Raw genomic sequence first — 24,923 nt, forward strand, 5'->3', positions numbered from 1 at the left:
TTATAAGGTTGCAGGGTGACTTGGACAGGTTGTGTGAATGGGCGGATGCATGGCAGATGCAGTTTAATGTGGATAAGTGTGAGGTTATGAAAGCCTTCAAAGCAATTATTATTTGAATGATCATCCAACTCAACTTCACGCTTCTGCACTATACTTAATTCCCCTCTTTTTTTTTAATGTCCAAAATTGTACCAAAACCCACTTTGCATGTTTAAATCTGATGGGGAAAACTTGGACCTGAGCAATGAAATATCTCCAACCCATATTTGCATGTTAACTTTCCAGGACTCAGATGCAAGTAGTCCCACCTCTTGTGAGATTCAATATTTTCACTTTTCTTGCCATTTAAAAAAAACATGCAAAGGGAAAATAGAAAAGCATAAGTTCTAATTTCTACAAATAATCTGCAACTTAGGCTGCTTTTGTGGAGTGGCAAAGCGAGGCAATGTTTCATTTGATCTATTATAGACAATAGACAATAGGTGTAGGAGGAGGCCATCTGGCCCTTTGAGCCAGCACCGCCATTCAATGTGATTATGGCTGATCATTCTCAATCAGTGCCCCGTTCCTGCCTTCTCCCCATACCCCCTGACTCCGCTATCCTTAAGAGCTCTATCTAGCTCTCTCTTGAATGCATTCAGAGAAATGGCCTCCACTGCATTCTGAGGCAGAGAATTCCACCGATTCACAACTCTCGACTGAAAAAGTTTTTCCTCATCTCAGTTCTAAATGGCCTACCCCATATTCTTAAACTGTGGCCCCTTGTTCTGGACTCCCCCAACATTGGGAACATGTTTCCTGCCTCTAACGTGTCCAACCCCTTAATAATCTTATACGTTCCTATAAGATCTCCTCTCATCCTTCTAAATTCCAGTGTATACAAGCCTAGTCGCTCCAGTCTTTCAACATATGACAGTCCCGCCATTCCTGGAATTAACCTAGTAAACCTACGCTGCACGCCCTCAATAGCAAGAATATCCTTCCTTAAATTTGGAGACCAAAACTGCACACAGTACTCCAGGTGCGGTCTCACTAGGGCTCTGTACAACTGCAGAAGGACCTCTTTGCTCCTATACTCAACTCCTCTTGTTATGAGTTATGGCCTGTTTTTCCTGCTGAACTTTACGAAATCATGTCAACAATGAGATTTGAAGAAGGGTCTCGACCTGAAACATCACCCATTCCTTCTCTCCCGAGATGTTGCCTGACCCGCTGAGTTACTCCAGCATTTTGTGTCTACCTTCGATTTAAACCAGCATCTGCCATTTTTTTTTCCTACTCCTCCTCAACAATGGGTTCGACAGGAATGCAGGAGAAAAAAAAGCACAACTGTTCAGTGCCCAAGAATGGACAATTTTGAGGTTAGGCTAGAGGTTGAAACAAAGAGAGATAGAAGCAATTCAATATTCAAAACCCAATGAAGAGTTAATCATTTTAAATGAGATACTGGGAGATTGGAAATGAACACGTCAGTGAAAAGTGGTGAAGATGACCTGCTGCGAAATATGACACAGGCAGTGGGATTTCAAATGCCCTATTTTTTGTTTGTGGAGGATGGGAGGCTAACTAGTGCAGCATTAAAATACAAGTCTGGAGGAGCCAAAGACATGAATGAGATTTTCAGCAGCTGATGGGCTGAGATTAGAACATGAGTGGGTAACATTAGAGAGAAGAAAAGGAGTGTTTTGTAATGAAGGGGATATGAGATTCTGAACAGAACTGAAGATGACAAAGGTTGTAACATATCCCTTTAGAGGAAGATGAACGTTACTCCTTAAAGAAGTGTATGAAGAGTTCTTTAAATAAGATGAACTGAAGACATCAAAAATCTAAACATTTTGGCCATTATTTTTTCATCAGTGGAGGAAAAATTAAATCTTGACCTGAATTACTAACACAAGTTTTCCTCTACGTCCTAAAATCATTTCCAGCATTTGGTTTTATTTCATATTTCCACCATGCTCAGGACTTTGGTTTTGTATTAACAGAATCCTTGTCTATTAGGACACTAGAAATCTATCTCATTACTTGTTGCACAATTCAGAAATTCGGGCATAAGAATCCCATAGATTCATAATTTATGAAAACCCTTCAGTCTTCAAAACATTAAGCAGCACTACAAAATAATCATGTTAAAAAATTAAAAATAATTAACGTAAAAGGTGAGTAGAAATAAAATGCTGGAGAAGATGAATTTGAAACACAGAAAATCCAGCAGTGCCATTAATAGAAGCTGAAAACGATAATTTAAATCACACATTACACTGTAAATGTCAAGTCAAATTTTCCTCTAAAAGAAAACTAAAAGTTTAAGATAAAGCACATTTTTACGCAATATATTTGGTACTTCCTGCTTTCTTTCCCGTTACATCTCCAACATCATCTCCTCTTTCAAATACAACATGTAAAATGAGCACAGATGTGAACGGATCAATACATGCTGGCACCAAATTCAACTGTTAAATCATTTGGGTTTTTGGATTTCAGTGGTTACTGATTTTAAACCAAAAAATAAGCAAGGTTTTGACTGCATCCAATGTTGTTTTGATATCATGGCATAAAACACATACTACAAATTTAGAACAATAATAGATATTTTAGTATATTTAAAAACTTCCAACTGAAGCACTCTTAAAATTGATTTGCCATAACGATGAAAAAGATAATGTAAGCCTAATCTGCCAATAGATGTTAAAGCTTTTGATTTATTAGACTAGAGATTGCTTACAAACGAAGCAAACCATTTTTTTTGGAAAACTAGTTCAAATTTAACAGCTATACATCCACAGTATGTAATATTTACTAACACATATGGGAGATTAATGGGTGTTCTGTTATTCAAACCTGCGATTAGACTAATAATTAAATCACTGGGAGGCATTACGTTTAATTTTTTTCTTTGGAATTAATAAAGCATAACAAAATTGTATATTTCAAACTCTGTATCACTAAAATTCCAGTAGTTGATTAATAAGATGATAGAGGACCTTTTTTTTATCTTATCTTTGTTACAAGAGGATTACTGCCCCTTCATTTTAACACCTCCATCAGTTTTACCACCACAATGCACATCTTTCCTACAGAGCCAGAGATTGAACGTACTGGTATATCTTTGCAGGAATTAGATTTGTAATTGCCCATTATGAGATGGAGCATTTGCGCACAATAGATTTAAACAACGACAAAATGTATTCATTTAAACTTAGTTGTTAGTTTTCATTGAGCTTGTTAGAAATGTGAATTTGCACTGTGTATTCAAATCCACTTTAAAGGTTTACTTTAAGTGACTATCTGTGACTAATGCTTAATTTCAAGTTCAGCTAAAAATACTATTTCCCTCAAGCATTTTCAACAAAAAAGGACCTCATGAGCACAACAAAATGCCTCAACTGCAACAAATTGAAAAGGCTCAATAGCTGTGCAGTGCGATTTAACATTTAGATTTAGCTACCAAAACAACTTGAGACAAAAGAACATGACTATTTTATCAATATCAGTACATCCTATGTATTTAGTCTAGCAAAAATAATTACAATGGCCACTACTAAACACAGGAAAGAAAGGAAATCTGCAAATAATGTAAAGGAATGCTGAAAAAAATAGCATAACTAAAGTTCTTATATCCAAGTTCAAAACAGTTAATTGTCTTACATACAATGCTGCAAATTGATTGTGCGTTAACAGTCATCAAATGATATTAGGTGCCATAATTTAAAGAAAACATTAATTTTACAATGCATTAGAGGGTAAAAAGAAATCAAACCCAGACTTCCTCCTACTGCGTGAACACTACATGCAATATTTTTAAATTAACAATGAAAAATTAATTGTATCCTGAAATATTTCCTTATTAATCACAGGAGTCTTATGCAATAAATATTTAATTACTCAATTTTACTGAAATTATATTACTGAAATTTTACTGAAATTATATTTTAAATGTGGTCCAACACGTAACTGTCCTTTTGATTAGCTTTCACATTCAAACAGAATAAAATAGGATAAACAGCATGCTGAAATGAAGAATGCTTTTCAGCACAGAAAACAAGTTTTGAGGTATTTAACAATCCAAAGCTAACATATAAATAAATAAGGAAACCAATTAATTTAAATCAAATTTCAGATAGGGTATTTCTTAATTCTAAAATATCATAATCTGATGTATTTTTTGGATCAATCAAAATAATTCTGTATAAATCATTTAAATTTAACTAATCTTCAGCTACTGCATTCATTAGACTGTGGGAAATATATTTCTGAACTCAGATCTAGAAGAGAAGAGGAATTCCAAACATAATACAGGGTTTGTAAGTATTTATGATTAAAAAAAAGTTCAGAAATAAATGCTATGAGGAGGAAAGATTTAGAGACTGAAGACTTACTAACAGTCTTTGATCCTTGTGAAGTATTTGCGGGCACTGATTTGTTCGCAGTCTGCCGTTTTGATGGGTCAATAGTGACCCTGAGAAGAGGAAAAATGTTGGAGAATTAAACTGCACATGTAGATTAATCAGTCTGACAGAAATCAGCACATGTGCTGATGTTCCTATTTCGTTATCTACAAGTAAATTAGAATAACTAAATGAATCCAACTTCCTCATCACTGACCAAAGATGATCTAGGTTCCCATTCGAAACTGTAATATTCTTCAATAGTTTTCAATGTTGAACATACAGTTGGGAAGCAGGGAAATAATATTGTAACACTAAATAAACATTGTATTTTTCACTATCCATCAAGTGCTAATGAAAATGCATCTATTTATGCCTTTAGAGGAAAAGAAATCCTGCCTTCCATCATGTCTGTCTTTGCTTTCCTCGACTTTTATTCAGAACTCAAAGTAATTCACTTTTATTACCATAAATTGAAATAGGAGAAAACCAGCATCACCGAAAACATTAATCATTCATGTACCTCATTACTAAGTTGCAAAATATTGGTTTACAATGGCTCCTGTATTTTTCTAACAATTACTATATATATTTTTTAATGGCTGTGAAGCTCTTGATGAATTATTCTAAGAATCCTTGTCCAAAGCACCTTGTACTTGATTGAATTAAAGATAACCAATTCTTAGTTCATGGTGTCACTGACTAGGTTAGCATTTGTCCAACTTTTGCTGCGCTGATGAATGGTTAACCTTCTCAGCAGATTGATATAATTAAGTAAATTGCGAGGCCTCTTCAGCAGGCAACCAGATTTAAGTACAGAGGAAGACAGAATAAACAATTCCTGAAGGCACATTAATGAATCAGTTAGCCTTTGATAACTTTCTGACAACTTTCATTGATACTAGAAATTTTATAAAGCACAGAATTAAAGGATGTGGTGATGATGTAGTTGTTGGCCTTTGATAACTTCCTGGCAACTTTCACTGACACTAGAATTTTAATTAAGCAATGAATTAAAAGATGTGGTGACGATGTAGTTGTTTAATAATAGGACTGGTATTCCAGAGGACTGGAGAGACAAAAAAAAAATCAAGTCAATGAAAATGATGACCACAAAACAGTTGAATTGTTAAATCAAGCTTTCCGAGATTCATAAATATCGTTTAGAGGGATAAATCCCTCTCATTTTAGACACAACTATTATGGGAAGCAGACTCTGGTTATCTTCCCTACCTACGCCTCTCCCAATTTTATGTATCTCTAGCATGTCATCTCTCAGCCTCCTTTGCTCCAGGAAAACAGACCTAATCTATCCAATCTCTCTTTATAACTCAAGCTTTCCAATCTGGTCACATCCTTGTGAACCCATACTGGCTTAATCTAATCTTTCCGGTAGTTTGACCACCAAAACTTCACACAATATTCCAGGTGCAGCTTGACAAACAATTGGTACAACAGTAACTGCAGATGGAGGCATATATGCCATGCACCACCTTCATCTCTCGATCCACCTGCGTGTAACCTTCATGGAACTATATACTTATACTCCTAGGTCTCTGTTCAACACCATTTCCAAGCACCCTGCCATTCAGTGTGTATGTCCTGCCCTGGTTTAACATCCTAAGATGCATAATTTTTCACTTGTTTGAGTTTAATTTCATCTGCCATTCTAATGTCCACTTTTTCAGTTCATCTAAACATAGCACAAAAAGTAAGGAAATTTGTGTTTGGTAGATTATTTCTTTGTTGTAACAATGCTTCTTGGCAATAAATCTTATACCGTTGGAAAGCCTGTTTATTTCCCTTTTAAATGGTGCCACATTTGTAAGGAACATGCATTTGTGGGATGAGCAGCAGAGCTGAGTATATGGGTTGCGCCCATGAAAAATTTGCCAAATCTTCTCTGCCAATGCCAAACAGCTTATTCTGCTGTTGCTATTGACTCTTGTTTTGAGCTTCTGGTACCCCCAGGTGCTGACAATCAGGTGCCTGATTGGCACCAGATTGGCAGCATCTGTGAGCATGGGCCCTGCTACAGTGGTCAGTAGGTGTCTGCTCCAAGAATCGGCATGCCACGTTTGACTGATTTGGATAGGGCCCGTGCGATAGGGCAACTTCAAGCTGGTGTTCCGCAAAACCAAGTTGCGGCATTATTTGGAGTGAGCCCTAGTACCATCTCCAAAGTGAAGGCCAAGTTCCATATAACGGGGGATGTCAGAGACAGGCCGCGAAGTGGGCGTCCCAAGAAGACGACACCCGAAGAAGACCGTTTCCTCACCCTGTCAGCACTTAGGAACCGTAGGCTGTCTTCTACAGATTTGCAGTCAAGGTTTGCAGGACGATATGGCCGACGGCTCTCTGCCCAGACAATTCGGAACAGACTGCACGCAGCCAATCTCCGGTCTCATAGGGCTGCCAGGAAGCCTGCCATGACTGCCCTTCACCATCAGGCCCGTTTGCGCTGGTGTCGGCAACACGTGCACTGGAACCTGATCATGTGGAGGAACGTTATGTTCAGCGATGAGTCCAGATTCTGCCTACGGCAGTTGGATCACAGGGTCAAAGTGTGGAGAAGACGCGGAGAACGCTATGCTGCACCAATAGAGTAACATCTTTTGGTGGAGGCAGTGTGATGGTGTGGGGCGGCATCTCCCTCACTGGAAAAACGAGGCTTGTCATCATTGGAGGCAATCTCAATGCAGAGAGATATCGAGATGAGATTCTGCAACCAGTGGCAATCCCATATCTCCACAGTCTGGGACCAAACTCTATCCTCCAAGATGACAATGCTCGCCCCCACAGAGCAGGGTTTCTCAGAGACTACCTCCAGAATTTGGGAGTGGAGAGGATGGAATGGCCTGCCAGCAGTCCTGACCTCAACCCCATTGAACACTTGTGGGATCAGCTTGGGCGTGCTGTTCGTGCCAGAGTGACCAACACAACCACGTTGGCTGACTTGCGACAAATGCTGGTTGAAGAATGGGATGCCATCCTACAACAGTGTGTGACCAGGGTGGTGACCAGCATGAGGAGGAGGTGCCAGGCTGTTGTTGCTGTGTATGGTTCTTCCACACGCTACTGAGGCTCCTGTTTATTAAATGAATAAATTGTTAAATTGCCAATATGTCTTGTTTCTTCAGACTTCAATCATCCAATCCACCTAACAACACCGAACAAGAGTCAATGGCAGAATAAGCTGTTTGGCATTGGCAGAGAAGATTTGGCAGATTTTTCATGGGCGCAACCCACATACTCAGCTCTGCTGCTCATCCCACAAATGCGTGTTCCTTACAAATGTGGCACCATTTAAAAGGGAAATAAACAGGCTTTCCAACGGTATAAGATTTATTGCCAAGAAGCATTGTTACAACAAAGAAATAATCTACCAAACACAAATTTCCTTACTTTTTGTGCTATGTTTATATCCTATGGTAAACTTAGACAACCTTCTTCAGCATTTACTCTACCGGCAATTTGTGTCATCTGCAAACTTACAGGCTATCCTGAGCAACGAATGTTTGACTTATGAAATTTTACACACCACCTACATGCATACAAATTAGCGCCCATAAATATTAAATTCAAACATGAACCAGACGTAAAAATTGGTTGAAATATAACCTCGCGGCAATAATCAGACACTATTGCCTCCTATGAGAACACAAGCTAACCAGGAAGTCACTTAAGAGAGTTGGTTTCAAAATTGACAAGCAATCACTTCCATTGATACTTGTCCAACAATTCTCTGTAAAAACCCATGGTTACTTCAAGCTCATCAATAGCAGCCATTGAACCCGGGACATCAAAATTCTGTACCATTGTAACTAGGTGGAGGAAGACAATAAACAAATGTTCATGTTAATGGACCCTCATCAACACAATTTGTTGCAATACTGCAGAGACATGGTTATAAGTGAATAATATTTGGAATTTGCCTGGGTATGTTTGTTAACCAATAGCAGGACAAATCCAACCTAGCTAATTAATAACCTGACCCTCAATCAGCAGCAAAGTAATGAAAGGAATCTTCAAAAGTGTTATCAAGTGGAACTTACACACTTATACCAATGCTTAGCATTAGTTCCAGTGAAACTGAAACAAGGCTCCAGACATGATCATAACCTTAGTGCAAATATGGACGAAGGAACTGAATTCAAAAGCTGGAACTGGGTGTTCATGACATCAAGAGAGCATTTCACCTAAGGTGGCATTCATGAGCTTTGGTTAAACTGAAGTCAATGGGGAAACCAATTCTAATACTGGAATCATGCCGTACACAAAGGAATAAAGTGTCGTCGTTCAGCTCAATCATCCCAGTCTCATCAAAGGGGTTTCTCAGGGTAGTGACCTAGGCCCAACCATCTTCAGCTACTTCTCTATGACCCTCCTTCCATTATAAAGTCAGGAGTGAAAATGCTCGATGGCCATTTCACAATGTTCAATTTCAGATGCAGCACCTGAAGCTGTCCGTACCTGCAAGCAACACTGAAGCCTGGCTGATAAGTTAAAATACCACCCGTACCACAAATTTTCCAGACAATTACCACCTCCAACAAGAAAGAGAATAATAACCAACTTTACGCATTCAGTGGTGTTAATTGTGCCGAGTCCAACATCAAGATCCTGAGGGACCGCAACAATCAGAAACTCAACTGGATATGCAACATAAATACAGTGGCTACAAGTGGGGATCAGAAGTTAGCTACACCACACTACTTGTGGCTCACCCTCTTTTCAGCATCTAGAAGGCACAAGATAGGAGTGTGATTAAATACTTGCTCAAATGACTGCAATTCGTACAATATTAAAGAATCTTGGCACAAACCTTTCATTTCCTCTATCACCTGCACATATTGTGCAAGGCTGCACCGTATACTTTTGCAAAAATCCATTAGTTACCTGCCTAAGCTACTCTGACAGCACCTTCCATACCCACAACTTCCACCACTAATGACTTCAGGCTTATGGGAACACAACTATTCTAAGCAACGCACAATCCTGACTTGGAAATATGTTTCTGTCATATGACATGTGACAGATGACTTGGAAATCTGGATCTAAATTCTGAAACACATTAAACAAAGTGTTTTTGGAGTAGCTTTGCCAGAAGGATTGCAGAAGTTCAGAGCAGAGCATCACTGCTTCCTGAGGGTAACAAAGGCTGGGCAATAAATGCTGGCCTTGCTACAACACAGATACCGAAAATGAAAATACAATGAAAAATCTCAAACTGCCTTTGTAGTTTTGAACACATTGTCTGGATTATTAATTTTCAAATGCTGTTTCCCCACAAAGGTGTAATGTTACTGTTCATCTATTTTTTTTGAAGTAATATAAATTAAAATTATTATTTTGGGAGGATGTGGGGTCCTTGGTACTACAACTGAACTTTGAATTCTTTCAATGTAAGCATAATTAATTAAATAATCTGTAAAGTGATTTGTTAAAACTGTAGATAAGGATATCATCTAAATGAGGAAACTAATGGGTGATTCTCAGCTATTAAAACAATTGGAAAAATCTTAGTTACATTTCAGGATTATAAAAATCTACAGCTATACTTATGGGACAGTGTGATATCAACTTTTAATTTGAATCCAGTATGAGTGTAACCATCTGAATAATTTAATAATATGTTTATATTCCTTTTTGTGGAGCAGAAAGGACAGGGAATGAGGCTGGTCAGTATTTCACAAGTTATAAATTACAATTTATTCCACTTGAGTCGTGAGTGGATAAGGGGGGGGGGGGAGGAAGTGTTTTGAAGGATGCTCTAAATGCAGGATGGTAATCCTGGCAATATAGTTTTTTCCAAGCATTACTGAGCATAGCATGTTCAGATATAGCATGAAGCCAGTATTTCAGTTTCTCACTGCTCTGCTATGAGCTGTGATTAGTGGGGGTGCCGCAAGGCTCAGTGCTGGGACCCCAGTTATTTACAATATATATTAATGATTTAGACGAGGGAATTAAATGTAACATCTCCAAGTTTGAGGATGACACAAAGCTGGATGGCAGCGTGAGCTGTGAGGAGGATGCTACGAGGCTGCGGCATGACTTGGATAGGTTGGATGAGTGGGAAGATGCATGGCAGATACAGTATGATGTGGATAAATTAGGTTATCCACTTTGGTGGCAAGAACAGGAAGGCAGATTATTATCTGAATGGTGTCAGATTAGGAAAAGGGGAGGTGCAACAAGACCTTGGTGTGCTTGTACATCAGTCACTGAAAGTAAGCATGCAGGTAGAGCAGGCAGTGAAGCAAGCTAATGGCATGTTGGCCTTCATTGCGAGAGGATTTGAGTTTAGGAGCAAGGAGGTCCTACTGCAGTTGTATAGGGCCCTGGTGAGACCGCACCTGGAGTATTGTGTGCAATTTTGGTCTCTTAATTGGAGGAAGGACATTATTGATATTGAGGGAGTGCAGCGAAGGTTCACCAGGTTAATTCCTGGAATGGCGGGACTGACATATGATGAGTTAGATGTGGCCCTTGTGGCTAAAGGGATCCGGGGGTATGGAGAGAAGGCAGGTACAGGTTACTGAGCTGGATGATCAGCCATGATCATATTGAATGGCGGTGCAGGCTCGAACGGCCGAATGGCCTACTCCTGCACCTATTTTCTATGTTTCTATGAAAGAATGGGTCGACTGGATTTTCATTGGAATTTAGAAGGATGAGAGGGGATCTCATTGAAACATATAAAATTCTTAAAGGATTGGACAGGCTAGATGTAGGAAAAATGTTCCCGATGTTGGGAGAGACCAGAACCAAGGGTCACAGTTTAAGGCCATTTAGGACTGAGATGAGGAAAAACATTTTTTACCCAGAGAGTTGTGAATCTGTGGAATTCTCTGCCATAGAAGGCAGTGGTGGCAAATTCACTGGATATTTTCAAGCGTTATATTTAGTTCTTAGGCCGAAAGGAATCAAGGGATATGGGGAAAAAGCAGGAACGGGGTACTAATTTTAGATGATCAGCCATGATCACATTGAATGACGGTGCTGGCTCAAGGACCGAATGGCCTTCTCCTGCACCCATTTTTCTATGTTACCATACCTTCCGTTTTTAAAACGCAGTGTCACAGAGTTGCTGCCTCACAGCGCTAGAAACCTGGGTTTGATCCTGACCTCAGGTGCTGTCTGTAAGGAGTTTACACATTCTTCCAGTGAACGCGTGGGACTCCTCCTACATCCCAGACGTGCAGGTTTGTAGTTTAATTGGCCTTTATAAATTGCCCCAAGTGAGTAGGCAGTGGGACAGTATAGAACTAGTGTGAACAGGTGATCAATGTCAGCATGGACTCAGTGGGCTGAAGGGCCTGTTTCCATGCTGTATCTCTAAAACTGAAACTAAGATGAGCATTAGGACAAATCAAAATAGGACGTACAGGGTAAATGGTAGGGAATTGAGGAATGCAGTGGAACAGAGGGATCTGGGAATAACTGTGCATTGTTCCCTGAAGGTGGAATCTCATGTGGATAGGGTGGTGAAGAAGGCGTTTGGTATGCTTGCCTTTATAAATCAGAGCATCGAGTATAGAAGTTGGGATGTAATGTTGAAATTGTACAGGGCATTGGTGAGGCCAAATCTGGAGTATGGTGTGCAGTTCTGGTCGCCAAATTATAGGAAGGATGTCGACAAAATGGAGAGGGTACAGAGGAGATTTACTAGAATGTTGCCTGGGTTTCAGCACTTAGGCTACAGAGAGAGGTTGAACAGGTTGGGTCTTTATTCTTTGGAGCGTAGAAGGTTGAGGGGGGACTTGATAGAGGTTTTTAAAATTTTGAGAGGGACGGACAGAGTTGACGTGGGTAGGCTTTTCCCTTTGAGAGTGGGGAAGATTCCAACAAGGGGACATAGCTTCAGAATTGAGGGACAAAGGTTTAGGGGTAACATGAGGGGGAACTTCTTTACTCAGAGGGTTGTGGCTGTATGGAATGGGCTTCCGGTGGAAGTGGTGGAGGCTGGCTCGATTTTATTATTTAAGAGTAAATTGGATAGGTATATGGATAGGAGGGGATTGGAGGGTTATGGTCTGAGTGCAGGTAGATGAGACTAGGTCAGGGAGAATGGTCGGCGTGGACTGGTAGGGCCGGACAGGCCTGTTTCCATGCTGTAACAATAAAAAAAAAAAAAATAAAAAAAAAAAAATAATAAATTATGCAAAACCAATTTAACTATGTATCAACTATTCTGAGAGAAGAGCTATATCATGAATTGTATTGTGTTGCGATATCAGTCATATTGGGATACTTGCATTGAATAGCAGAAATAAACATGCAATTGATTATTCTGTCCCATATGCTTAATGTGGAAAGATGAAATAAATACTCTTCACGTGCCATTAATTGTCCTGCTCCTCATTACTAGGATCATTACAAAAGTTGCAGGTTTTGAAAAGTAAAATTTATGAAAACTTGCACTTTAGAAAGACGATTCCTGATTCCAAAAACTATATTACTTAATCTTAGGATGTGTTGTTAGTGTAAAATTATTGAAAATTTGAAGGCTATGATTAACGTTTGGAACAAACATACAGCAAAGTCTTTGAGTTTCATGAGTAAGACTTCAATTAACAGCTCTTCTTTATTTAAGAAACAAAAAATAACACTTACATGCCGATCAGTTGTAAAAATAATAGGTTTACAAGATAGTCAATAACTTTCCAGCATTCCCTTTGGTCAGTGACAATGGAATGGTTTGCAGTAATTAACTGGTTTACAAATACCATCAAACCTTGGAGCAAAAGGTTAGTAAGCAGATTTATTCCATTATAATTTCTGAAATAAAAGTTCTGAAATGTATCTCTGACTGGTCTGTAAATTCCTTCCCCAATATGGATAATTTAAAATGCTAATACCAATTACATTGGAGGAAGAATGGATGAAAAATAGATAAATTCAAAGAATTTTAATGAACATACTCAACAACAAAAAATATAAAATGACAGGCCTCATAACTATTATGTTTTAACAAGATACACTGGCAGAATTCTAACACTTTTTAAACAATCAAATTTCCTCAACACCCACATATCACAAATGGAAACAAGATTCAGATAGAGATATTAATTTAATTGTCAAATGAAGGTGTCAGAACTTCCCCGTTTGTACTGGAGGACAGTTTCTACAATAACTAGATTGATATACCACCACACTTGTAAAAGTCTTTATACATAGATCCTCTCCAGTTTATGAACACCCGACTTGTGTACAGTCCGAACATATGAACGAGCGCTTGGTAGGCACAATGGGACGGATCTGCTAGCTGCTGTGGAGCCACAGACATCTTCTGCCATGTGGGTAATCAGATCGTGGCCATATTTCTAACTTATGAACAGTTGGGTTTGAGAACAGTTCTCAGGAATCGAATACTACCATAACTGGGGAGGGCCTTTAAACAATTTCCTTCAAGTTGATGGCCCAAGCTTTGTTTAGTAATAAGGTATAATCTTTCGGTATTTGACATCATAATCTTGCAAAACTGACAAGAGTTTTGTGATTTCCATGAACATGGAAATCCTGAAGTTGATGTGAATGATTAACAGCAAGCTATCAGAACATAGTATGATACTGCAGCCGTCATGCAGTTGAGTGAGGAAGCAGGACCTTGGGCTGATTACTCAGCACTACGATATAAACTTGCCAAAACATTCTGCAGAAGGACAAATTATGCCATTGATCTCAATGCAGGGCAATTTTGCTGAATGACTCGGGTTAAGAGTTGATATTTAAAAATGATTTAAAGTTCAAGACTATACTTAAAATTTAAGGATTCTTAAAAATCCCAAAGAAGTGTTAATTTTAAGTTTTTGGAAACGTTTGAAAATATCTCAATTTTGTTTTAAGGTTTAGCTTTTTACATTAAAAAAAAGTTTTAAAGTATCTCAGAATTGTTTCGTAAGATTTCAATCTTCGACAGTTCTGGAAAAATATTAACCAATGTCACTTTTCTTCTCATTTTGTATACAAGCTAGTGAATCCTCCGAGTGTTTCCCACAATTTCCCAGTGGGAGCATCAGTAAAGTCCAAATATTTTATTATGGATAGGAAGGAACTACAGATGTTGGTTTAAACCGAAGATAGACACAAATAGCTGGAGTAACTCAGCATCTCCGGAGAGAAGGAATGGGTGCCGTTTCAGGTCGAAGGGTCTCGACCCGAAACATCACCCATTCCTTCTCTCTAGAGATGCGGCCTGTTCCGCTGAATTACTCCAGCTTTATGTGTCGATCGTTTATTTTATTATGGAACTTAGCAGTGAATATGCAGCACTCATGTCTGAGTTATTCCATCTTTACTATAGGATGCACATCTTCAAGATAATTCTTTGGTACTGGAACAAGATAATGCTGCAATGACAGATATCCCACCTTTACGATGCAAAGAAACTGAAAGGTGGAGTTATTCAATGAATCGCAGTATATTAATTGGCCAGAGTGGTGAGGCATAAGTGGCGGAACTTAGAATAACATTTATTCCTTAAACACCAACAAGAAAATATTCTAACTGGCTACCTTTTATTCTGCAGGTAAGAACATGCTGTGGTTTCTGTTTGCCTACGTGTTTGTATTTTTAAATTAATTGTGAATTTCCTGAAAATGAATCCTCTGATTTATCAATTTGATAATAACATCATATTAACTAAATATATTCAATAGATGGTCAGTAAATCACACATAAACTCATTGTTCTATTTACACCTGTTGGTGGAAGACACAGAATAATTTTTTATGTTTCTTCCGTAGATTGTTACACAAATGCAAGATAAATCTCACTCTTCAGCTCAACTCAGACAGGAGATCACTCGACTAAATCATGTGACGACAGTTACCAGTCTTTGAAATATTACACATCCCATCTTTTTCAATATGATTTATAAATGTCATGATTCAGTAGACCCAGAATAGAACTCTTATTTTTTTGTACATCTGGGGTTCTTTCCCTAAAGCCTTCACCAATCCATGACACTGACTTTCCATTTTAATCCAGTTTACAATCCAATTGGCTATGTTATCTACTGTCAGATCTCCCCTCAGCCTCTCTGTGGCTTTGTACGTGCAGGTCATGTCTTACTAACGACTGTTTGAGGAGATGACAAAGGTGATCACTGAGAGTGGGGTGGAAGATGTTGTCTACAGGGATTATGTAAGGCTGTGCGTATGATTAGGATGCACGGCATTAATAGCGATTTTGTTATTTGGATTCAGAAATGGCTTACTCTTGGAAGACAGGGGGTTGTGGTGAAAATGTGTCATTCCACTTGGAGCTTTGTGCCCAGTGGATTTGGCATGGGGTAATGGGTAGGGTATTGAGTACAAGTGTCAGGAAGCCATGATGCAGCTCTACAAGACTTTGATTAGACTGCATTTGGAGTATTGCATGCAATTCTGGTCACTCCATTACAGGAAGGTTGTGGAGGCTTTGGAGAGGATGCAGTAGGGGTTTGTCAGAAATTTGCCTGGATTAGGGGGTATCACTTACAAGGTTGGATAAACACCAAAGGCTGAGGGGAGACATCATAGAAGTATATAAAATTATGAATGGCATAGATTGGGGTAGGCAAAGTTACAAAGATACAAAGTTCTTTGTCAATGCTCCTGCAATCTCCTCTCTTGCCTCTCTCAATAACCTGGGATAGATCTCATCAGGCCCTGGGGATTTATCTACCTTAATACTATTCAAGAGCCCCAACATCACCTCCTTCTCAAGCTGCCCTCTCATATTCGTATCCTCCAAATTGATCTTAGTGTTTTCCATGTCCTTCTCCTTGATGAAAACAGATTCAAAGTACTAATTTAGTACCTCGCCTACATCCTCTGACTCCAAGCATAAATTCCCTGTTTTACCCTCTTGTTTTTAATGTACGGATAAAAAGCCAGGATTTTCTGTACTCCTACTCAAAATTACATTTCAGGCCCTTTTCGTCTTTCTAATCACCCACTTGAGGGTGAGACATATTTTAGTTATTAGTTATTAGTACATATTGTACTGCACAACATCATTACAGTACATTAAGCATTACAGCATCAAGTGAGACATTATAAAGACAACAAAGACAGTAAATCTTCACCCCTTGAAGAAACGTACACAATTAAGCTAAGCGGAATCATACCCAAATAAATAATATCATGGAAGGGAAAAAATATTTAGATGTACAAAGCTTTTCACATATGCTGATAATCTAAAACAAAAATCGCAAATGTTGTAAATTCTCAGTACAGGATGAACCATCTGTGGAGAAGAAAATAATTGTTAATCAGAACTAATAAATGTTAGAAATCAAACATGTTCTACGTTGCAAAGATGTGGGAAAGATGGAGAGAACAAAGGGAATATCTGTGACAGGGTGAAGATCAGGAGAGACTGAATTTTCCTGCTTAAACTTTGTTTTTTCTTGTTTGTTCACATTAATATTCTTCTATTTACATCTCTTCCAGATAGATCAACTACAAATAACAAGCCTTTAATGCCTTCTCTCTGCTGGCACCACCCTACTTGTATTATTCAGTCTCTCTTGGATGTCCACGCAATCATAGAGTTCCTTTGTTTACTCCACCCCTCTTCTGCAACTTAAAATGTTTCCTTTCTAACGTTTTCTAGTCATCAAATTGAAACATCAACTATGAATCCTCTCCGCAGATGTTGACTGACCCGCTGTGTCTTTCTAGCATTTCTTTTTAAACAAGACTTTTCCATGAGGTATGGCAAATCATCTGTTCTAAAATGTATAAATGGTACTCAAAATTATGCCAGTTACCACAGAAATCCATTTTCCCTGCGCATCTTGATTCTAAATCACACTTTTTACAGCAGACTTTGGAACTGCAATCACAGAATCTGCTTCATCAGCCCATAATGTATTAAAAATGTTATTTCTGAACACCAGATTTACAGTGCTCAATATTCAATTAAAAAAAATGTAAATTCACTCATGCTGGGTGCATTAATAGAAGAGCAATATAATCCCATCAGATTTTCAGTTAAAAATGAAACTAATGTAATAGCAGGTGGTTAGCATGCTCAGCTGTAGCTATTTTTTTAATGCTCCCCATCATTAATGGTCTAATAGTATACAATTTCATAAGTAAGCCAGTACTTTTTTCTCATGTAAGCAGCAAGTCATTGAGTTATCAAGGCTGTGAAATCAGGTTTCTGCTAACATTGCAGATTAAGCCATCACATTTTAAATCCTACCTTTTGGAAAATCTGAAAGACATGTTTCTAAATTTAAAAAAAAAAATGAGAAAGCAAAAAGGTAAATAAAATTCAAATGTATGTAATACAAAAATTGCATGTTTTATGCCTAAATCAAACAATAGTAATGAGAAAGATGCCATGAGATAATTAGGTGTGAATAACCACAAAGCCACAACTGTAATCTAGATTCAAGCCATGGAGAAATTATGAATGTCCCAACAGACCAGTCTGGAATAGTGCAATCTCGTTTGTTAAAATAAATTAATTCTGTTTTTTTTCACATGAATAACTTAGTTCAAGCTTGTGGTACATTCTGACTGGATAACTGTACTTAGAAAAGGGTCCAATTGGGTAGAAATTTAGCTTCAGTCAATTGTGGTAAACACTCAATGTAGTGGTGGCTTCACATTGTATATCAATTGTGAAATTTGGCTCTGTTGATTTCAATGCAATTGAATTTCAAAAACTTAGGTTCAAAAACACAAAACCACTACAATACTATATTATGACCAAAGATGGATTTCTGCTTATGTTTAACTTTGAAAATGCTCATAATCTTATAGCTACAGAGTCCAATTTTAGCATTGATGGAGCAGATTCATGTCAATTAATTACAATTTCCTCACCAGAAGATTCTGCTCATTATGTGCACCAAACGAATACTTTTGCAATTATTTGATAAAGTCAGGCTAAAAAAAATGGTTTAAAGCGTCATTAGCATAGCACATTTGAGACAGGCACCGTTTAAGATAACCTCCAGTATACTTCTGATTTTCCACAAAATTATTTTGTTTTCCCTATCTTCTGCAATGGAGGAAACAAAACCTATTTTACAGTTTTTCTCATAATAGATCATGAAGAACTTTTCAATGAGATTCATGAAGAATTTTCCAATCTTCTTTGCTACTTCATAATTAAATTTTGTGTCAGGAAAATCATATAATAATGCAATATGGAACAAAAATGTAAAAAATGGTTGAAATAGAGTTGCAATCTTGCAAGAAGAAATAATTTAAAAATGAATTCAGAAGTTCGCAATTTGAATTTGGACTTCTACAAATCTAAATATTAATTGCAAACTGTTTGTATATCGCCCTACTCGGAATTTGAACAATATTTTGTCCAAGCCATTGTAATGCTTAATGTGCACAATTGTATTGTAAAATAGCTGCACCACTATAATAATAATTTAACACAACAATATGTTAGAAAAATTGTTGAATGTTCTGAGGTTGTAAAAAAAAAAAAAAAATGCAAATCATTTTCTTTATTGATGCAAAAAAAGTAATTTCAAAACTTTCTGCATCACTGGACAACTGGCACAATACCATTTTAGTCCATTGCTGTCAATCCCACATTGATTCTGAAGATTGTAGCCAGTCAGGAAATGTGAGCATGTAATCTAATTACTCGCCTCTTGGTGGAGACGATAAAATCCCGCAATGTTAAAGAACCCATAGTATTAACTAAAGTCCAGGACAGTTCTTCTAGAATTTAGCCCAATTAACTCCACCAAAAACAGATTGAACGAGTTGTTTTCTCATCTGTTTTAAGGGACATGACTGTGTAAACTGGCTGATGCTTTCACCTGCACAAAAACAGTACCTGCACTTGAAACCTGAGATATCACAATGCTGTGAGAAACTTTACTGCACGATAAATTATTTAATGCTAACATGGTGTTGAGGGGTCATATGTTGTGCTCCTGGCTTCCATTCTTTTTGTTGAAGTCATATCAAAGCAACAGCTTCCAAGGAACTATAATCCTCACACTTTAGGCAAAGCAATTTTAACATTAATGACAATCTTATGCACCACTGTATAGCAACAGACTCATGTTTGTGGAAAGTTCAATGTCAATTTATTAAGATTAAATACTATAAATTGGATTTAATTTATGTATAATATTATTTTTTTTAAATCCATATTCTAAAAGTTTCCTACCTTCTTGTGAGCTTTGATGTCAATTTACTAAAGAGATTTGTTGAGCCTCTGCTCCGTGTCTGTGACAAAGGAGTGGCATCGTGAGAGAGTGTTGGGGATGCCGGCGGTCCATTGTAGGTGGCATTTCGCCGCTCTCTGAGTTGGCCACCATGGAAAGTGCTACGACTTGCAGTCCCTCTGGGGAAACGCATTCGGTCAGGAGTAGTGGCGCTGCTGATACTGTGGGTGGAAGTCACAGGAGTTCTTTGCCCTGGAGTAGTGCTACAAGAAAACTTGCTTTTAAGAAACAGCAACATCATTACAGAGAAAATTACATGCTCTATAATTATAATTCAATATTAAAATATTAATATTCTATTATTTCTCGAATCAACAAAAAACTCCTCAAAAAAATAACAAAGCCAACTAGTATTTAGAACTTAATAAGCTAGCAATAATTAGTAAGTCAAAATTATTAAAAGTCATAACACTTAAATGATAAAAGTGAAAATTTGACTTGTAATTGTACAAGACGCACAATTCAGGTATATAAACATTATTTAATCATTAAACATTTTTTAAAAATATCATTTAATTGACAAAAGTAGCACTGCAAAACCAAGTCACAGGCAATTTCATTTTGGTTCATCAAAATCTTTTTGAGATAACCAGAATTATATTTGAAATGAAGTCAGAGGAAAATTACTTATGAAAGTGTGTGTGAAGCACACCCAACTGAAAATAAAACAGCTTAGTTTAAGGGCTAAGAAAACCACCTTGAAGAGTGGGCATGTAGTATTTACAATTACAGCTCAAACACAAATAATCAGAAATTCTGATCTGTTACTTTCAGAACATTAATTCAGCCTTTTGATGTTATGCTGAAGAATGTTATATATTCAACAGGATATGCATGTGCCAACTGCAGGACTGCAATCAAATGGGCCCATGAGTTAACAAATTCTTCAGAATTGTGGCACCAAGTTAGGCTGCATGTAAGTCTATGCAATCATTTACAAATTACAAAACAAAGAAAGTTAAACAGAATTAGAATAGATAAAAACATCAGCAAGTAAACTTAATGAAGTAGCTTCCTTCGCTTACTTCGGGCTGAAGTTATCAGCTTCATTGTCTATTGTAGACATCATCTTGGTAGCATACCCTGAGCCTGATATGGACATTGACTTCTGATGTCGCAATCGGGTAGAAGTGGAAGATGTAGCAGAAGCGGATGTAGATGCAGGAGCAGATACATATGCAGACGCAGAACTAGTTGCACAAGCAGACATTTCTGTCAGGCTGTGATGGTGTGGTTGAGATAGAGGCAGAAGCAGACAGAAGTACAACGTGGAGCACAATGTCGAACAAGTGCAAATTAAAAGAAAGTAAACACCATGCTGTTTAAAGAAGTTTGCTGCGATTTAACTTTTAAAATTAAAATACAAGTGAAGACAGAAAAAGAAAAGTAATTTAAAAACTGCAAAGCAGTAGAAGTTATTTCAGTACTATGTAATTTTTAGGCATCAAAATATATTTCAGCACATGGAAAGATCTAATGTAAGTAAACAGAGGAATATTAGATATGTGGCATGTACAATTTTTTAATTTATCTTCTATCATTCCAACAGATTCATTTGGAATATTAGTTTTATAAATTGTTCCAAAAGCAAATTCTGCATCATTATAAGACAAATTTGACAAATTTACCTGTTCTCTTTACCATTCTGCAATACAGAATGCCTATCTATGTTTGTTCTTTCACTGCAGACATATGTATTCCGCCGGGTCATTCCCCCAGACACCGTATTATTCTGGTAAAAGACAAATAAGCATTGATTTATTCTCAATTGTATTGAAACCTACCAAATAATGAAAGACGTAGACAGAGTGGATGTGGAGAGAATGCTTCCAGTAGAGGGAGAGACTAAGAATAGAGGGATAGCCTCAGAATAAAAGGATGTACCTTTAGAATAAAAATGAAGAGGAATTTTCTAAGCCAGTGGGTGGTGAATCTATGGAATCCATTGCCACAGAAGTCATTGCGTATTTTTAAAGCAGAGATTGATAGGTTGTTGATTAGTGAAGGCATAAAAGGTTATAGGGAGAAGGCAGGAGAATGCGGTTGAGGGGAAAAATAGATCGATTGGTGGAGCAGACTCAATCAGCTGAATCCACTTTACTGCTCCTACGTCTTATGAATCGTATGAGTTGCTCTATGCTCATTCTGTAATGCAATTTCTCCTTCTAGCTTCAGGTAGGATGTGTACAATATATGTAGGAAAACACAATGTGCTGGAGTAACTCAGCAGGTCAGGCAGTATCTGTGAAGGGAATGGAGAGGTGACCATTGTCTGACTTCCCTCCCACTGACCTACCATCCAACCTCAATCCCTCCGAGTCTCACTCTATCTACCTCCCTCCCTCTAACGACCCTTTCCTCGTATGATCCACCCCCTCTCCTGCCCTCCTTCCAACCCTCATCCCTCTATTGACTTTAATCCAAACTATTTACCTGTAAAATGTCCAAATCTTGAGTTCTGGACATGCTACCCCTTTCAGACAATAATGCAAAGCTAATGTACAATACATATTATATATAGAATTGGCATCCAGCATACTTACACTAGTTACAGCAGAATTCTTTTTACGATCTGGAATCTCTGCTTTATTAGGATTGTTAGCATTTCCCAATTTAGGGCTAGAAGGAGTAATTCCTCTTCCTCCAACAACAGTGGTATTAGACTTCCTTGACTGACCTTCTTCCTTCAAGTCACCATCCGTTGCACTAGTCTGACTTCTCTTTGCATAAGATACCACTGGTGGAATTGAGGGTCCAGCTTAAAAAAAAGATTTTCATATTAAGTTTTTCATAATTAATTGTCATGTCCGTTATTAAATCTGTCACATCTGCCATGACGGATGAACAAAAGACTTTAGTAACATTCCAAAATCCAGAGAGTAGTACATGCAGCATTATCACAGATTGATTATTATTGTTGTTAGGTTTAGGTAGGCACTCTGGACAACATGTATGCAATATACATTCTGCTGCAACACTCAGAAACAAGTAGGAATTTGCAGTCAATTCAGAAGATGAAATATAAGTATTTTTTGACAAAATGAATCAGGAATGATTCTGAACACTCACCATGATCACTGTACCGTCGTTGTTTCTGATTGGCAGAAATACTTCTTTGGACCTTATGATGGGAAGGAGATTGTCCAGTGCTATTGTTGAGGTCACTGCTTGGTCTGATCTTAGCTAATGAAAGATTACTGCTGGAGCTCGAATCACTGACTTCCAACTAAGAAGGTAACGAGCTAAGTTTAGTTGACAAATAATCAACTGCATTTAAAACAGTGAATAAGAAATTCAGTTTTGTTCATTAAATGTTGTGTATCTATTATCCCCACAAACAATTCTCATTAATAGCCAAGAAAGACAATGTTGATATTTAACCCCCCCCCCCCCTCAAGTCTAAACGTGTATTTTACATTTGCATTAAATACTTTAAGTTCTACTTGAGATAAGTTTGCTCACTGGACAAATTATAGTCAACTTAATTTTCTCTTGTTGGTAGATTTCTTTAAATCTTTTAAAGTTGTGGGCCAAAGTAGTAGATTTCATCCTTTCAGTCCATTCAGTGTTTGCATTTATCTCTGCCCAAACTATTGCCAAATAACAATATATTGATCATGGTTTACAATTACACTGGACATTTACAACCAGAATGGTTAAAATTCATTTTGATTGGAAACAGTAGTTTGTAATAAAACTGAATACAGAAAAATAGTGTAAAAACATGCCAACAAAAATCTTTTTTGATAGTTTGATGTAAAATAGATGCCACACATCAGTTTTTTAAAAATTGGAATGCTCAGTTGATGAAAAGAACTAAAATTAGCAAACAAAAAAATGTGACCCAATTTAAATAAAATATGTTACAAATATTTTGTGAAGTTTGTCAAATCTTAAATATGAAATTAAACGAGTTACTTGAGCTGACATTTAAAAATCACTTCAATCCACCACTGTAATGCACTAAGATGGACTAAAAGGCCTCCAGGCAATTTGCCTGGAATAAGTGGCAATAAAACCACAAACAAGGGAAGAGACATTAGACACAACAAACTCTGAAGAGTTCACTGGAAATTGGGATAACAATAGATTGTAGACATGATATCATGGTTCCCTTTGACAAAATGAGGACAATATAGTCACAGACAATTGTAGACTTTAGTTTTACATGTGTTGTTTTAAAAACAAAATCGAGCAAATTGTACAACAGTACTCCTGATAAGCAGTAGTCAAATCTATAGAAACAAAAGATTCTGCCGTACCAATTTCTTATCCTTCCTTGAGGAAGTGACAACCCAAATGGATTATGGGAGGACTTATGTACCTTGACTTTCAGTAAGCATTTGACAAAGTTCCACACAAAAGACTGTTAGTTAAAAACAAAGTTGTGGGGAACAACTTAAAAAAAAGGAAACATTCTGATCACTAGGTAAAATTCATTGCTTCTTGCAGTGTTCATGTTAGGGTTGACGAGAGAAAGAACCATTAAGTACTCATTGTTATCATTTCTTGCATAGATCATACAAATGACTCGGATTCAGAAATTCAATGCAAAGTAGTCAATTTTACTAGAAAATGCAGTGAATTTTGAATGTCTGTAAATATGAATATTGGCAAAGCAAATTTGAGTATAGAATTTAGCACAGAGGACTTGAGTGAAACCATCAACTATGCAATTGGATGTTGAGCTATATGGCCAGACAGATGGATACCAAACAGGGAGAATTATAAACAAACCACAAATGTACTTGTCAGACTGGACCATGACGACTGCACCCAGACCGATTTGCCAAGATACAAATTAGGCAATGGCTGGAAATATCAGAGGCGTGGAGGGCCAAATGGCCTACTCCTGCACTTATTGTCTAAAACAATTGCCACTGGGTTGAAATGTGAACAGAGACTTGGACATTCAGGTTTTATGTTAGGGTTAGGGGGAGAAAAGTGAGAATTTAATTGTTCTGATTGGGACGAATGAGAATAAAACACTCTTGACTTGAGTCTTGGATAGGATACCACTGCAGTGGTCTTAAAGGTACAAGATAGTCCTGGGAATAGAAACGGTGAAGCAAGGAAACAGTTTCTTCTTGTTAAACAGCAAGTAATTCACAGGAATAATATTCAAGGAAAAGTACTGAACAAGAAAATAGTGTATTCTTTTTTAGACAGATTTGACAATATAACTAAGTGATGAATTGAAAAAACCTTCTTCAGTCATAATTATTTTATTTACCACCATTGCCCACAATTTTATTTCTTAATTTAACAATCCTAGTAATTCTTTTGAAAATGGACAACTGTAAATTGATCTGCAAGCAATAGTATTC

At 37.5% G+C, this 24,923-nt stretch overlaps 1 protein-coding gene across 10 annotated transcripts in view; it reads right to left on the reverse strand.

Moving 5' to 3' along the window:
- mark3a (MAP/microtubule affinity-regulating kinase 3a) overlaps nucleotides 1-24,923 on the reverse strand; it is a 96,254-nt gene that overhangs the window by 6,672 nt on the left and 64,659 nt on the right. For 2 of the 10 annotated variants that reach the window (XM_078406514.1, XM_078406510.1), the window contains exons 12-17: nucleotides 22,666-22,822; nucleotides 22,140-22,354; nucleotides 21,225-21,328; nucleotides 20,622-20,816; nucleotides 19,539-19,799; nucleotides 18,221-18,283 (exon numbers count right to left, since the gene is read on the reverse strand). In XM_078406514.1, the coding sequence (XP_078262640.1) occupies nucleotides 18,221-18,283; nucleotides 19,539-19,799; nucleotides 20,622-20,816; nucleotides 21,225-21,328; nucleotides 22,140-22,354; nucleotides 22,666-22,822 (995 nt within the window). Of the gene's footprint in view, nucleotides 1-4,382; nucleotides 4,463-17,591; nucleotides 17,619-18,220; nucleotides 18,284-19,538; nucleotides 19,800-20,621; nucleotides 20,817-21,224; nucleotides 21,329-22,139; nucleotides 22,355-22,665; nucleotides 22,823-24,923 lie in introns of all 10 variants that reach the window. The other 8 variants (XM_078406511.1, XM_078406512.1, XM_078406518.1 and 5 more) reach the window with 8 other exon arrangements.

The sequence above is a fragment of the Rhinoraja longicauda genome, chromosome 10 (genome assembly GCF_053455715.1).
Source record: "Rhinoraja longicauda isolate Sanriku21f chromosome 10, sRhiLon1.1, whole genome shotgun sequence".
Classification (NCBI taxonomy): domain Eukaryota; kingdom Metazoa; phylum Chordata; class Chondrichthyes; order Rajiformes; family Arhynchobatidae; genus Rhinoraja; species Rhinoraja longicauda.